General features: G+C 44.6%; 1 protein-coding gene across 4 annotated transcripts in view; it reads right to left on the bottom strand.

Annotated features, from left to right (window-relative positions):
- VAV1 (vav guanine nucleotide exchange factor 1) overlaps positions 1 to 15,417 on the bottom strand; it is a 64,834-nt gene that overhangs the window by 29,127 nt on the left and 20,290 nt on the right. For all 4 annotated transcript variants that reach the window (XM_069971380.1, XM_069971379.1, XM_069971382.1 and 1 more), the window contains 2 exons: positions 6,836 to 6,952; positions 383 to 441 (listed from right to left, as the gene is read on the bottom strand). In XM_069971380.1, coding sequence (XP_069827481.1) covers positions 383 to 441; positions 6,836 to 6,952 — 176 coding nt within the window. The remainder of the gene's footprint in view (positions 1 to 382; positions 442 to 6,835; positions 6,953 to 15,417) is intronic.

The raw sequence follows: 15,417 nt of genomic DNA, 5'->3' as shown, positions 1-15,417 counted from the left end.
TTCACACTGTGCTGTAGCTAATATACAGACAAAAAAAGAGAGATTTAACAGCAACGGGCAAGTGCTGCTACTAACTGTGCATACTCCTCCTGCCTGGGGGGGGGGGGCAGTATATACGGTAAGTAGCAGCACTTGCAGGTTGTTGTTGCATCTTTCTTTTTTTTGTGTCACACATTCCACACAACATTAAGGCTATGTTCACACACAATAAAATAAAAGTAAAATACAGCCATAACTTTGAGTGAAAAAAATTTCTGTAAAATGTACTGTAATATTGTGCTCTATTAAAGTCTATGGCACTGTTTTAGCAGGTGGTATTTTGCTGTTATTTTACTGTTTGTGAATATAGTGTAAAAAAAAAAAAAAAACAGGCAATACTTACAAAAGACCTTTACTTTGAGAAATCTGAGTCCATGATAACATGGACAAGGTGTTGATAACCTAAAAGTAAATGAAATAAAAAAAGACACAAATGTTGAGTTGTTTAAAAGATAATAGAATGAAAAACCTGTGCAGCTCCTTACAACTAATTTACATTTTCTTTTCTTTTAAAGAATCTGCTTTAGATTTCTTGTGAATGGTAAGTGTAGTGAGGGGAAAAATAATCTATCGTTTAAGTTCCATTTATAGGTTAAGGGTACGTTCACACTTACCGGATCCGCAGTTTATATTCCGCAGCAGATTTCATTTAAATAACTGCACACAGCATCAAATCTGCTGCGGATCTGCTGCAGATCCTGTAGGTGTGAACGTACCCTAAGGCTATATTTACACATGGTCAAAATTGCCGTTTTTCTTGGACGGCTGTCATTTCACAGCAAATAACAGCCGTTATTTTTATAATTACTTGCTGTCCAAGAAAAACGGCCACAATGTTTACCTAGTGGGAACATAGCCTAAGGGCCCTATTACATGGAGCGATAATTGGCCGAATTGGGCCAATTCGGTCGTTATCAGGCCGTATAATAGGTTAAGTAAACCAGCGCCGATCTGCTAGATTACAGTATTAATTACAATATTGATTGGACCGCCATCGGCCCATGTAATAGGAACCCTAAAGTGTCACTGTTATTTGAAAAAACTTTTGACATGTCAAAAGTTTTTATTGGTTATTGATTGTTCAGACCCATACTGATCGGGGAAAAATGCTATTTAGTCTGACCTGGCCCCATGTGAAAAAGTAATTGCCCCTTTAGGGTAAATTCACACTGAGGAATAGTTGAGGAATTGAAGAAGAATCCACTCTTAATTTCCGCTTGAAATCCCCCCCCCCCCCCGTAAAATATGAACAGAGCAATGTCCCATTGTGTTGAATTGAATTTTCGCTCTGTTGTTCCCACTGCAGAATTTCTGAGCAGAATTTTGTACAACACATGCGCCTTACGCTCATGGGGGGGGGGTTCACCGTACGGAATCCGCGCAGATTCTGTTGCTCGCCTATGGAGCCAGTGGAAAGGCGCGCGTTCGTGAGTGCGAACATTCGGCAGAATTCCGCAGAGTTTATCCGCGATAATTCCTGAATGTGAACCCACCCTAAGCAGAAAACTTTCCTCTTCAATTCCTCAGTGTGAAAACACCTTAGGGCCCGTTCACACAACAGAATCGGCGCAGAGATTCCTCTTGGAAACCCCGCAGCGATTCTGTAGTGTGAACAGACCCTAAGGTGCGTTCACACTAAGGAATAGGCAAGGAATTGAAGAGGTAAGTTTTCCGCTAACTAAGCAGCTAACCTAATTCAGTGGATGGTTGGGTTCAATGTCGCTAGTCACACTCAGGTATAGGCACTGCCAGATCTGCTGAATCTAAACATTGCTTAGAATCTCTCATGTGAAGCAGCTAGAATGCCTCAAAAAGCAGCACGATGCCACATAAAGAGATTCATATACGGATACAGAACAAATTCATTGAAATCTACCACAAATTTAGAAGAAGAAAAAAAGCCATGGCTGCACATCCACATGTTATCTGTTGATCCACTGCTTCTAAGCAAAACTAACATCAGGCAGCTAGTGAACATCTTGAGCTTATTGTATAAGCCCACTTGCCACCTCTTTCAAGTGGGTCCCTAACCTAAAAAATTAGAGATGCACTATGGGGTGACTACCAACACTGCAACACAACCCAACAGTCTGGCAACTCCATTGCTGCCTGAATAAGGCCTTTGGCCCCTGGGCGATGCTACCTCCCGATCACAGGAGCTCCACACGGCAACTTTTTGTCTCCATAGAACTACAACATAATTAAAATTTCCAGTCTGCAAAAGCCATTGCTAAGGGTCTAGAGTGAGAACCTCTATCCACAAACGGCAAGTACTGGGAAAAGTGGTGACCATTTCCAGAAGTGCCAGGCTTCAAGATCATTGTATTTGACGTCACCATAAGAAGGAAACTGGGAAAAAATGGCATCCGTGGGAGATCTGCAAGGTACAAACCACTACTGAGAAAAAAGACTTCCAAGACTGGACTGATGGGTCAATGGTGGAACTTTTTTTTTTTTTTGAAGACCTGGGTCCTATTACATCGTGTGTAAAGCCAACAGAGCATTCTACAATAGCAACATCATACTAGCAGTCAAACATGGTGGTCTTAGTGTGATGGTGTGGGACTGCTTTGCTTCACTGTCCTTTTGCATGTTCCAGTAGATTTTATACAGGCCCTATTGGAGAAATCAGCAGATTTGGCTTTCAGAGCCATCTCTATGCTGATGACACCAACTATAGAAAGTGGCCATGTTTTTCGAAGGCTGGATAACCCCCTTTAAGGAGTAGTGCGGCGCTAAGAAATTATTCACAGAATAACACACATTACAAAGTTATACAACTTTGTAATGTATGTTATGTCTGTGAATCGCCCTCTGCCCTGTGTCCCCCCACCCCCGCACGACCCCCGTCCCCGATCTTCAGTCCCGCGTCATCATCCGCTCAGCCGCGATTGGCTGAGCACAGTTATGCTCAGCCAATCGCGGTTAAGCATCTGATTACGCGGCAGAGGGCAGCCGGCACTCGGGACGATCGGAGAGCTTCGGCCAGCCGGCCGAAGATGGCGTCGTGGCACAAGATGGCGGACGGGCGCGACACGGATCAGGTATGTATAATGCACCACACTTCCGGGTACACGGGCGGGGGTGGTGGGACACGGGAAGGGGGCGATTCACAGACATAACATACATTACAAAGTTGTATAACTTTGTAATGTGTGTTATTCTGTGAATAATTTCTTAGCGCCGCACTACCCCTTTAAGCACTCTTCAGTCCATTGTGAATGCAGCAGCCAGGCTCATCTTCCTCTCTAGTCATTACACTGAATCCTCCTCTATAAAACTTGTCACAATGCTTAAAGAGGTTGGCCTCTTTATAGCAAAATATTTCACTGTACAGTGTTAGTAAGTGTACTCACTGTATATACTAACAGCAGCTCCCTGTATACCTCATAGAGCTAAAATCAGACTCCGCTCCTCCAGGCTGTGCTGCCCTGCTCTGTGGTGAGTCTGCCCATAAGATGGCCGACATGGAGGAGCATGTGACGATGCCCCGCCCCCAGTGTCCTCCATAAGCATATACAAACTCTGTGGTGGACACTGGGGGGTGGGCATGGTCACATGCTCCTCCATGTCAGACTCACCACAGAGCAGGGCAGCACAGCCTGGAGGAGGGGAGTCTGTTCTTAGCTCTATGAGGGAAACAGGGAGCTGCTGTCAGTATATACAGTGAGTACAGTTACACGTTGCAGTCAGTGACCAATAACTGCCTGATGTTTCCAATATAGCGGCAACATCGGGCACCTATCGGACCTACGAGGATGTGATTTTGCCAGCACCCAATGCCCACAACCTCCGCAACATGGTCCTGCTCCCCACAAGTCTGTGGAAGTTACTTACATGAACGGCCAGAGGGGGAAGTGGAGCTGCCAGAAAGGGTGGGTTCAGACTACGGAATTCGCGCGGATAAATTCCGCCGAATTCCGTAGCTAGAACACGCTCCTGGACGCGCGCTTTTCCGCCGGCTCCATAGACACCATTCTTTCGGTGGAATGTGAAATCAGCTGGCCCATAGAATGGTGTCTATAGAGCCGGCGGAAAGGCGCGCGGCCGTGAGCGCGTTCTAGCGACGGAATTCGGTGGAATTTATCCACGCGAATTCCGTAGTCTGAACCCACCCAAAAGGTAGAAACTTTCCTTCTCTGCGGATATACCCTTTTTCTTCCCTCATCTCTGTATACCATCCCATGCTGTCTCTACGTTCTTCTAACAATCTAAAACTAAAATCCTTCATATTTAGAACTTCTCATTCATGTCTCCAAGACTTTGCTTGTGCTGCACCAGTTCTCTGGATTGAGATATCCAGAACAGACAGACTCATTCCCAACAATCACCACACCTTTAAGCAGGTCTTAAAGACTCCTCTCTCAGGCTTATACCTACCCCCCTTACCCTGCACTGGGTGCAGGACAACCTATCTACACTTCTGGCCTATGCCATATTATGTCAGCATAGAATATCATTTGCTTGCAGTCATGTTTCATACATCATTGACAAGTTATATTAGTCCCTTCTATTCGTGTGCGATTATGCTGTAAGATGGAGTTTCCCAGCAGTTGCTGAAATAGTACAGCTGCAACAGGAAGCGAGTGAAACCCACACAGGAACTGAAACAGCAGCCTGTGTCTGTGCATTCTCACAGCCCAGAGAATGTCGTGCCCTGTGTGGAGGAGCACGGTCACTTTGTGAACTAAGGAAATAATTCACTGAAAGGGGTTGTCCTGCGAAATATATATATATATTTTCAAAATTACCTGGGTTTTGAAAGTTATTTAAATTTGTAATTTACTTCTATATAAAAAAAAAAATATCCAGTCTTCCAGTACTTATCAACTGCTTTATGTACTGCAAGAAGTGGTGCAGTATTCTCTACTGCCACCTTTGTCCATGTCAGGAACTGTACAGATCAGTGGAGCTTTTCTATAGGGATTTGTTACTGCTCTGGACAGTTCTTGTCATGGACAGAGGTGGCGGCAGAGAGCACTGTGTCAGACTGGAAAAAATACACCACTTCCTGCAGGACATAAAGCAGCTGATAAGTACTGGGAGATTTTTAAATAGAAGTAAATTACAAATCTATCTAACTTTTTGAACCCAGTTATTTGAAAGAAAGAAAAATTTCACTGCAGTACCCCTTTAAGCTATCCATAAAATATCTGAAGAGAAATGACCACCAGGCTTTTATGGGTCTGCTTACCTCTGGGTGAAATAAATGAAAATGTGGGTAAAAAATAATTTTATCATCACTGCCCGCCATCTCTCATTGATTGAGGAAATAATTTGGATTGTTGAAAAGCAAAATGTAGTTTTGGCTGATAATAAAGATGGCAACATAAATATAATGAAACAGTAATCAAAATGCTAAAATATCCAACATTATATCTAAATGTAACCAAAAAAAAGTTAACTTTTAAGAGGAATGTACCTCATCCTTCCTCGTCCGCTTCTCTATGTCCTGCTCATTTGAAACAGACTATGATCAGTATCCCCATTTTAGCATTGTCTGAATATGCAGTCTGAAAATCCACCTCCCATCTCATTAATGGCTGTATACTGTAGCCCTGCTTGTTCAGACTGGCTATCTCTGTATACTAACAGCATGGATATGCATATATCTGTGCTCTCAGTTTCCAGATCACACAGCATTACATACTTACCTAGTGCGCTGCTGTGATCCAGCATCCTGTTCTCCCGTCCATCCGCTGTATTTTCAGACTGCTGCTTTCTCCAGAATGATTGACAGCTGACGGAGCAGGGGCCTGAAGACACAGCAGCTGAGTGGGAGAGACAGCGAATAGAATGCTGGATCACAGCAGCAGTGCACTAGGTAAGTATGTACTGCTGTGTGATCTGCAAACTGACTGCACAGAAATATATATAACCATAATGTCAGTTTCCATGGCTGAATAAACGATACAAGAATCGTTCATAAAGCCTGACCGATCCATTTCTCGTGCCATGTAGAGGCGATGCAAAAGAGCGCTGATCTTGCTGAAATCATGTGATGTAAAAGAGAAGTCTTAAGAAGCTAACGTTTTAACAGCATTCAAATGGTTAATTTGATGCCATGACAATTGGCCAGCCAGAAGTGACATAGTGCAGGGCAGAGTCACGGCGTGACCCCTCTCTGTACCCCCTTAGGGACTCTATGTTGTACGGGTATGTCATGGGAATGTGTCATCAGGAAAATTACTTTTAATTACTAATAATTATGTTTTTTATACTAAACATATTTTTTAAAGAATTAACTTATTTTTTTAAGAATGTTTGACATTTTTTCTAATTTTTAATTTATCTTTTAATATTATAAAATAATCCTGAAACCTTGCAGTTTTCATTCTCACCACTGGGGCTAAAACTAAGCTGAGACGTCCTGCTCTGTCTGTGGTGATAAGAGGAGGCTGCTGTCAAGTGATTTGTACAGCATTGCAGCGTCAGGTGACACCTGTAAATAGAGGAGGTAATAGCATTTTTCCGAGGTCACAGAGTACGCTCAGTACTGTTTCACAGAGGATGTTGCAGTAGTCCATGCAGGAAATGATGAGGACATGTACCAGAAGTTTTGTTGAGAAAAAAAGCTGATTCAGCAAAAGTTTCTGAGGACAAGGCGTCAGGAGGTGGTCAGGGTCTGGATTTGCAGAATCAAAGGTTATTCCTGGACTGTGGATTTGTGGTACAGGGGGAAGAGCGCAGCCACTGACTGTGATTGGCAGGTTAGGTGGTGGGGAGGGGGATATAATTGGGCTGGATATAATTCTGAGAAGACATGATAAGAAGCATGCAAAGTCATATGGTATACCTTTCCAAAATCTCTGACATCAAACAGGTCGAACGCTTCGAACAGGTCGGCTCGGCGCATCCCAAAATTTTCAGTGCAGGTTGAAAGGAAGGTCCGGATATTCTTCAAGCAGAGGAACTGAAAGAAATAAGAAATATTATCTCAGCACCAGTTATCACTCATGGAGTTCTGACCTAGATGACCTGCAGCTATGGGGGCTATGGGGGCCTTGGAGTTGGAGGCTAGGTTCACACTGTGTTCATGCATCACATTTGGCAGGACTATCCATATATATATATATATATATATATATATATATATATATATATATATATATATATATAGTTATGAAAAGTTTGCATAAGTTTTCATAAATGTCAGATGTTTTCATTTGTAATGCAGTGGTCATTTGGTTCTCAAACAGTTCAGTTCTCACAGTATTTTCAAGGAAAATTTACTTCAGTTCTCAAACACATTTTCGACACCCAGCCTTGAAGTACAGTAATACCGCAGTGTTCAAAAGCATCTCAATTCAAGCTGTTTGGTTTTCAAATGAAAATTTACCCGGAAGTAACATTTGGAATTCGAACTTTGCTCGGTATCCAACTGTTTTTGTGAGCGTGGATGGTGGGTTTGTACCTGGTTTAGCACTGGTAAAGCTTAGCATACAGCACAGTACTGTATAAGATTGCTGGAGTGCATATACAGTACAGTAGCAGTACAGTCAGTGCACCACCATCTCCCATCCTGTACTATATAAGACTGCTGGAGTGCATATACAGTACAGTAGCAGTACAGTCAGTGCACCACCATCTCCCATCCTGTACTATATAAGACTGCTGGAGTGCATATACAGTACAGTAGCAGTACAGTCAGTGCACCACCATCTCCCATCCTGTACTATATAAGACTGCTGGAGTGCATATATAGTACAGTAGCAGTACAGTCAGTGCACCACCATCTCCCATCCTGTACTATATAAGACTGCTGGAGTGCATATACAGTACAGTAGCAGTACAGTCAGTGCACCACCATCTCCCATCCTGTACAGTACTATATAGGACTGCTGGAGTGCATATACAGTACAGTACAGTACAGTCAGTGCACCACCATCTCCCATCCTGTACTGTATAAGACTGCTGGAGTACATATACAGTACAGTAGTAGTACAGTCAGTGCACCACCATCTCCCATCCTGTACTATATAAGACTGCTGGAGTGCATATACAGTACAGTAGCAGTACAGTCAGTGCACCACCATCTCCCATCCTGTACAGTACTATATAGGACTGCTGGAGTGCATATACAGTACAGTAGTAGTACAGTCAGTGCACCACCATCTCCTGTACTGTATAAGATTGCTGGAGTGCATATACAGTACAGTAGTAGTAGTACAGTCAGTGCACCACCATCTCCCATCCTGTACAGTACTGTATAAGACTGCTGGAGTGCATATACAGTACAGTAGTAGTACAGTCAGTGCACCACCATCTCCCATCCTGTACTATATAAGACTGCTGGAGTGCATATACAGTACAGTAGTAGTACAGTCAGTGCACCACCATCTCCCATCCTGTACTATATAAGATTGCTTGAGTGCATATACAGTACAGTAGTAGTACAGTCAGTGCACCACCATCTCCCATCCTGTACAGTACTATATAGGACTGCTGGAGTGCATATACAGTACAGTAGTAGTACAGTCAGTGCACCACCATCTCCTGTACTGTATAAGATTGCTGGAGTGCATATACAGTACAGTAGTAGTACAGTCAGTGCACCACCATCTCCCATCCTGTACAGTACTGTATAAGACTGCTGGAGTGCATATACAGTACAGTAGTAGTACAGTCAGTGCACCACCATCTCCCATCCTGTACAGTACTGTATAAGACTGCTGGAGTGCATATACAGTACAGTAGTAGTACAGTCAGTGCACCACCATCTCCCATCCTGTATAGTACTGTATAAGACTGCTGGAATGTATATACAGTAGAGTAGTAGTACAGTCAGTGCACCACCATCTCTTGTACTGTATAAGATTGCTGGAGTGTATATACAGTACAGTAGTAGTACAGTCAGTGCACCACCGTCTCCCATACATTACAGAGCTGGCATGGGGGGGGGGGGGGGGCACTCTGCAGTAATGGATGAGTGAGGAGTCGGTGACTACTGTACTATAATTGCTAGTTTTGTTGAACATTTCTTGTGTATAATGTCCTGTACAGTATAGTGCTGCTCTGTAATGTTCTGTACAGTATATAGTGCTGCTCTGTAATGTACTGTACAGTATAGTGCTGCTCTGTAATGTCCTGTACAGTATATAGAGCTGCTCTGTAATGTACTGTACAGTATATAGTGCTGCTCTGTAATGTCCTGTACAGTATATAGTGCTGCTCTGTAATGTATTGTACAGTATATAGTGCTGCTCTGTAGTGTCCTGTACTGTATATAGTGCTGCTCTCTAATGTACTGTACAGTACATAGTGCTGCTCTGTAATGTACTGTACAGTATATAGAGCTGCTCTCTAATGTACTGTACAGCATATAGTGCTGCTCTGTAATGTACTGTACAGTATAGTGCTGCTCTGTAATGTACTGTACAGTATATAGTGCTGATCTGTAATGTACTGTACAGTATATAGTGCTGATCTGTAATGTACTGTATAGTATAGTGCTGCTCTGTAATGTCCTGTACAGTATATAGTGCTGCTCTGTAATGTCCTGTACAGTATATAGTGCTGCTCTGTAATGTACTGTACAGTATAGTGCTGCTCTGTAATGTGCTGTACAGTATATAGTGCTGCTCTGTAATGTGCTGTACAGTATATAGTGCTGCTCTTTAATGTACTGTACAGTATATAGTGCTGCTCTGTAATGTCCTGTACAGTACATAGTGCTGCTCTGTAATGTGCTGTACAGTATATAGTGCTGCTCTATAATGTCCTGTACAGTATATAGCGCTACTCTGTAATGTCCTGTACAGTATATAGTGCTGCTCTGTTGTGTACAGTATAGTGCTGTTTTGTAATGTCCTGTACAGTATAGTGCTGCTCTGTAATGTCCTGTACAGTATATAGTGCTGCTCTGTAATGTCCTGTACAGTATATAGTGCTGCTCTGTAATGTCCTGTACAGTATATAGTGCCGCTCTGTAATGTGCTGTACAGTATATAGTGCCGCTCTGTAATGTGCTGTACAGTATATAGTGCCGCTCTGTAATGTCCTGTACAGTATATAGTGCTGCTCTGTAATGTCCTGTACAGTATATAGTGCTGCTCTGTAATGTACTGTACAGTATAGTGATGCTCTGTAATGTCCTGTACAGTATATAGTGCTGCTCTGTAATGTGCTGTACAGTATATAGTGCTGCTCTGTAATGTGCTGTACAGTATATAGTGCTGCTCTGTAATGTCCTGTACAGTATATAGTGCTGCTCTGTAATGTCCTGTACAGTATATAGCGCTGCTCTGTAATGTGCTGTACAGTATATAGTGCTGTTATGTAATGTACTGTACAGTATATAGTGCTTCTCTGTAATGTCCTGTACAGTATATAGTGCTGCTCTGTAATGTCCTGTACAGTATATAGTGCTGCTCTGTAATGTACTGTACAGTATATAGTGCTGCTCTGTAATGTACTGTACATTATATATATTGCTGCTCTGTAATGTCCTGTACAGTATATAGTGCTGCTCTGTAATGTACTGTACAGTATATATATTGCTGCTCTGTAATGTACTGTACAGTATATAGTGCTGCTCTGTAATGTCCTGTACAGTATATAGTGCTGCTCTGTAATGTCCTGTACAGTATATAGCGCTGCTCTGTAATGTGCTGTACAGTATATAGTGCTGTTATGTAATGTACTGTACAGTATATAGTGCTTCTCTGTAATGTCCTGTACAGTATATAGTGCTGCTCTGTAATGTCCTGTACAGTATATAGTGCTGCTCTGTAATGTACTGTACAGTATATAGTGCTGCTCTGTAATGTACTGTACATTATATATATTGCTGCTCTGTAATGTCCTGTACAGTATATAGTGCTGCTCTGTAATGTACTGTACAGTATATATATTGCTGCTCTGTAATGTACTGTACAGTATATAGTGCTGCTCTGTAATGTCCTGTACAGTATATAGTGCTGCTCTGTAATGTACTGTATATAGTGCTGCTCTGTAATGTACTGACAGTGACAGTGCTGCCGCTCTATCCTCTCTATCATTGCTGTCACCTGACTGGGCCCTCACTTACCCAGTCAGGTGACAGCATCAGTGTCCCCTCCCCCCCAACCACCCTTGGGCGGAACAGGGCCCCCGCTTGACACCGCCGCCGCACTTACGCGCTCCCTGGGGGTGTCCAGCCCGACGCACACACCAGTGAGTTTAGCTCAGTGTGTGTCGTGGGGGCCGGACCTCTGGCACAGGGAGCGTGTGTTAGAGACGCTCCCTGTCCGGAAGTACCAGCCCCGGTGCACACCGGGCACTTAGGTGCTGGGCCTGCTCGGGAATCCCCGGGGACACTACCAGGGAGCTGCGCGTCAGCCAGGGGAGAAGAACAGAAGACAGCAGCAACGGGGGGAGCGTGTTGTGAGGCGAGTTGTGATTTTTATTTTTCTTCACAGGGGGCCATCTATAAGGGGAATATCACATGGGGGCCATCTATAAGGGGAATATCACAGGGGGCCATCTATAAGTGGAATATCACAGGGGGGACCTCTATGAGGGGGATATAAAAGGGTGAGCCATCTATAAGGGGGATATAACAGGGGAACCATCTATAAGGGGGATATAACAGGGGGGACTAGCTATAAGGGGAACATCACAGGGGGGGCAGCTTTAAGGGGAACATCACAGGGGGGGGCCATCTATAAGAGGAATATCACAGGGGGGACCATCTATAAGGGGAATATAACAGGGGGGACATCTATAAGTGGGATATCACAGGGGGGGACCTCTATGAGAGGGGATATCACAGGGGGCCATCTATAAGGGGATATAACAGGGGGGACCATCTATAAGGGGAATATCACATGGGGGACCATCTATAAGGGGAATATCACAGGGGGACCATCTATAAGGGGAACATCACAGGGGGGACCATCTATAAAAGGAATATCACAGGGGGGCCATCTATAAGGGGAATATAACAGGGGGGACATCTATAAGTGGGATATCACAGGGGGAACCTCTATGAGGGGGTTATAACAGGGGGAGCCATCTATAAGGGGGATATAACAGGGGGAGCCATCTATAAGGGGGATATAACAGGGGGGGGACTATCTATAAGCGGAATATCACAGGGGGCCATCTATAAGAGGGATATCACGGGGGACCATCTATAAGAGGGATATCACTGGGGGACCATCTATAAGGGGGATATCACAGGGGGGACCTCTATGAGAGGGATATCACAGGGAGTACCTCTATGAGGTGGATGATACAGGGGCCATCTATAAGGGGGATGATACAGGGGGCCATCTATAAGGGGGATAATACAGGGGGCCATCTATAAGGGGGATAATACGGGGGACCATCTATAAGGGGGATATCACAGGAGGGACCATCTATAAGGGGGATATCACAGGGGGGACTATCTATAAGGGGGATATCACAGGGGGGCCATCTATAAGGGGGATATCACAGGGGTGACCATCTTTATTGGGATATAACAAGGGTCATCTATAAGGGGATATCACAGGGGGCCATCTATAAGGGGGATGATACAGGAGGCATCTATAAAGGGGGATATCACAGGGGGACATCTATAAGGGGGATATCACAAAGGAGGCTAAATAGTGGGGGGCATATACTATAAGGGGGTCACAGTGTCAGGGCTACCCACTAAACGAGGGTGTAAAGGGGCCAATACAGATGTGCAGTTCATAAAGAGATGAGGATGGTGCCAAAGTGAGGAGCCTTATATGTCTGTCTGGCAGATTCTGTAGGGGTATTATTATGTGGTGGTGTTAGTCAGTATGTGGTGGTATTAGTCAATATTTGGTGGTATTAGTCAGTATGTGGTAGTGTTAGTCAGTAGCAGCAGTGGTGTTAGTCAGTGGTGGTAATATTTGATACTTGTAATCTGGTACTGTGTTTTATTGGTCTTAGTATACTGGATTTGGTCAGTAACAATATGGTGGTGATGGTAGTGGTTGTGGTGTGGCGGTAATATTTCCTTACTTTATACTTGTATTATTGGCAATATTGGTCAGTATACAGGATCTGCTCTGTAACAGTATGGCGCTAATATGTATGGTGATAATATGTCCTTCCTTTATATTGGTATTATTGGTAATATCTGTATGAGATTTGTCACAGATACAGATGAATCCAGGAAAGGACAGGGTCAGCATGTCATGTTTCACTGGTTTTATATTGGTGGGCCCCAGGTACTCCAGTCCGACACTGAGTATAGTGCTGATCTGTAATGTACTGTATAGTATAGTGCTGCTCTGTAATGTACTGTACAGTATATAGTGCTGCTCTGTAATGTACTGTACAGTATATAGTGCTGCTCTGTAATGTCCTGTATAGTATAGTGCTGCTCTGTAATGTACTGTACAGTATATAGTGCTGCTCTGTAATGTTCTGTACAGTATATAGTGCTGCTCTAATGTCCTGTACAGTATATAGTGCTGCTCTGTAATGTACTGTACAGTATATAGTGCTGCTCTAATGTCCTGTACAGTATATAGTGCTGCTCTGTAATGTACTGTACTGTATATAGTGCTGCTCTGTAATGTACTGTACAGTATATAGTGCTGCTCTGTAATGTCCTGTACAGTATAGTGCTGCTCTGTAATGTACTGTACAGTATATAGTGCTGCTCTAATGTCCTGTACAGTATATAGTGCTGCTCTCTAATGTACTGTACAGTCTGGTCTGGTGGTACAGTCACTTTAACTAAGGCTATTTGCAAAGTTTATTCATTTTTATTGTAGATGCTTTGGAGAATTATAAAAATTGGTTGCGACTATGGACATGCCCTTAAAGGGGTTATCCAGTGCTACAAAAACATGGCCACTTTCTTTCAGGGTCAACACGACTCTTGTTTCCAGTTCAGGTGCGGTTTGCAATTAAAGAGGACCTGTCACCCCCCGTGCCGGGGTGCCAGGCTCCCAACCCCCTGTTACAGCCCCCTATACTCACCTGATCCCGCCGGGTCCCGCTTTTGGATCCGGTGAGGTCACGGAGATATCAGCTCCCGAAGCCCGGCGCGCGTGCTGACAGGAGAGTCCGATGCTCATAGAGAATGAATGGGGAGTCTGATGCTCCGTCATTCTCTATGGGCATCGGACTCTCCTGTCAGCGCGCGCGCCGGGCTTCGGGAGCTGATATCTCCGTGACCCGACCGGCTCAGGAAGCAGGACCCGGCGGGATCAGGGGTTCACTTCAAATGAGCTGAGCAGCAAAACCTACACCCAAGCTGGAGACAAGAGTGGGGCTGTCTCTGGAAGAAAGTGGCCATGTTTTTGTAACGCTGTTGTAGCCATGTTTTAAAACCTAGACCTCTGAATAAAATGAAAAGTGGGAGAGAAATATAAATAATCATTCTTCTAAAGTGTAGGTCAAACTTGCAGAACTTTGGACATATTCAGTAGAGGCCTTTATCCTCTCAGATGATGTATAGAAGCACTGGCGGAACTACCGCCGCAGCAGCCATAGCGGCTACTACGGGGCCCCGCCGCATCAGGGGGCCCGTGACGCGGGTCCCGTGCTCCTCCTGACCCGGCGACTCCTTTCCCCAACCATAGTGAAAAGGAGTCACTAGGCCAGGAGGAGCACGGGACCGACCGACAGCGCTCCTGTCAGTCCCCCGTCTGATGCGCGGCTGCCGGGGTTTTGGGGGAGAGGGGGACATCTATAAGGAAGGGGGGGGAGAGGGACATCTATAAGGAAGGGGGGAGAGGGGGACATCTATAAGGGAGGGAGAAGGGGGCATCTATAAGGAAGGGGGGAGAGGGGGACATCTATAAGGAAGGGGGGAGAGGGGGACATCTATAAGGAAGGGGGGAGAGGGGGACATCTATAAGGAAGGGGGGAGAGGGGGACATCTATAAGGAAGGGGGGAGAGGGGGACATGCAGTGTCCCAGAACATGCAGACTACTACTCCTATTATGGCCATTTCTCTTGCTGTGTCAATGCCTGTTCTGGTAAGTGTTTGCACTGCAACTGCTGCTTGTTTTCCCCTAGTATTCTCTGGTAATGTGCATTCTCATGTGTTCCTGTGTATTATTACATTGTACAGTAGTATGCAAGGCTGTTGATCACGTGACCGTGCCAGTGCCCTGTAACCATGGTTCCTCCAATGGCCGACTAGCTCTGGCCAGGAGCAACCATGTGACCTACCACTTCCTCCTAACAAGTTAGTCTTCCCCCTGCTTCCAAGCAAGGAGGATGTGTGTCGTCCCTCTCCTGCCTCAGAGGAGTTGGGCTTCTTCTCTGCAGCCTCTTCACCATAAGAAGAGTGACTGATTCTGCTGCTGTATTCAAGTCTTCGGCTGTATCTGCCTGCTCAAGTGACCGGATTCTTCTCTCTCATCTGGGTGTCATTCCGTTATCTCTCCTCATCGCTGCAAGGATTCACAGCAAGTATTATT

The sequence above is a fragment of the Dendropsophus ebraccatus genome, chromosome 5 (genome assembly GCF_027789765.1).
Source record: "Dendropsophus ebraccatus isolate aDenEbr1 chromosome 5, aDenEbr1.pat, whole genome shotgun sequence".
NCBI lineage: Eukaryota > Metazoa > Chordata > Amphibia > Anura > Hylidae > Dendropsophus > Dendropsophus ebraccatus.
Note: the sequence above shows the minus strand (reverse complement) of the source record. Positions and strands in the feature narration are given on the sequence as shown.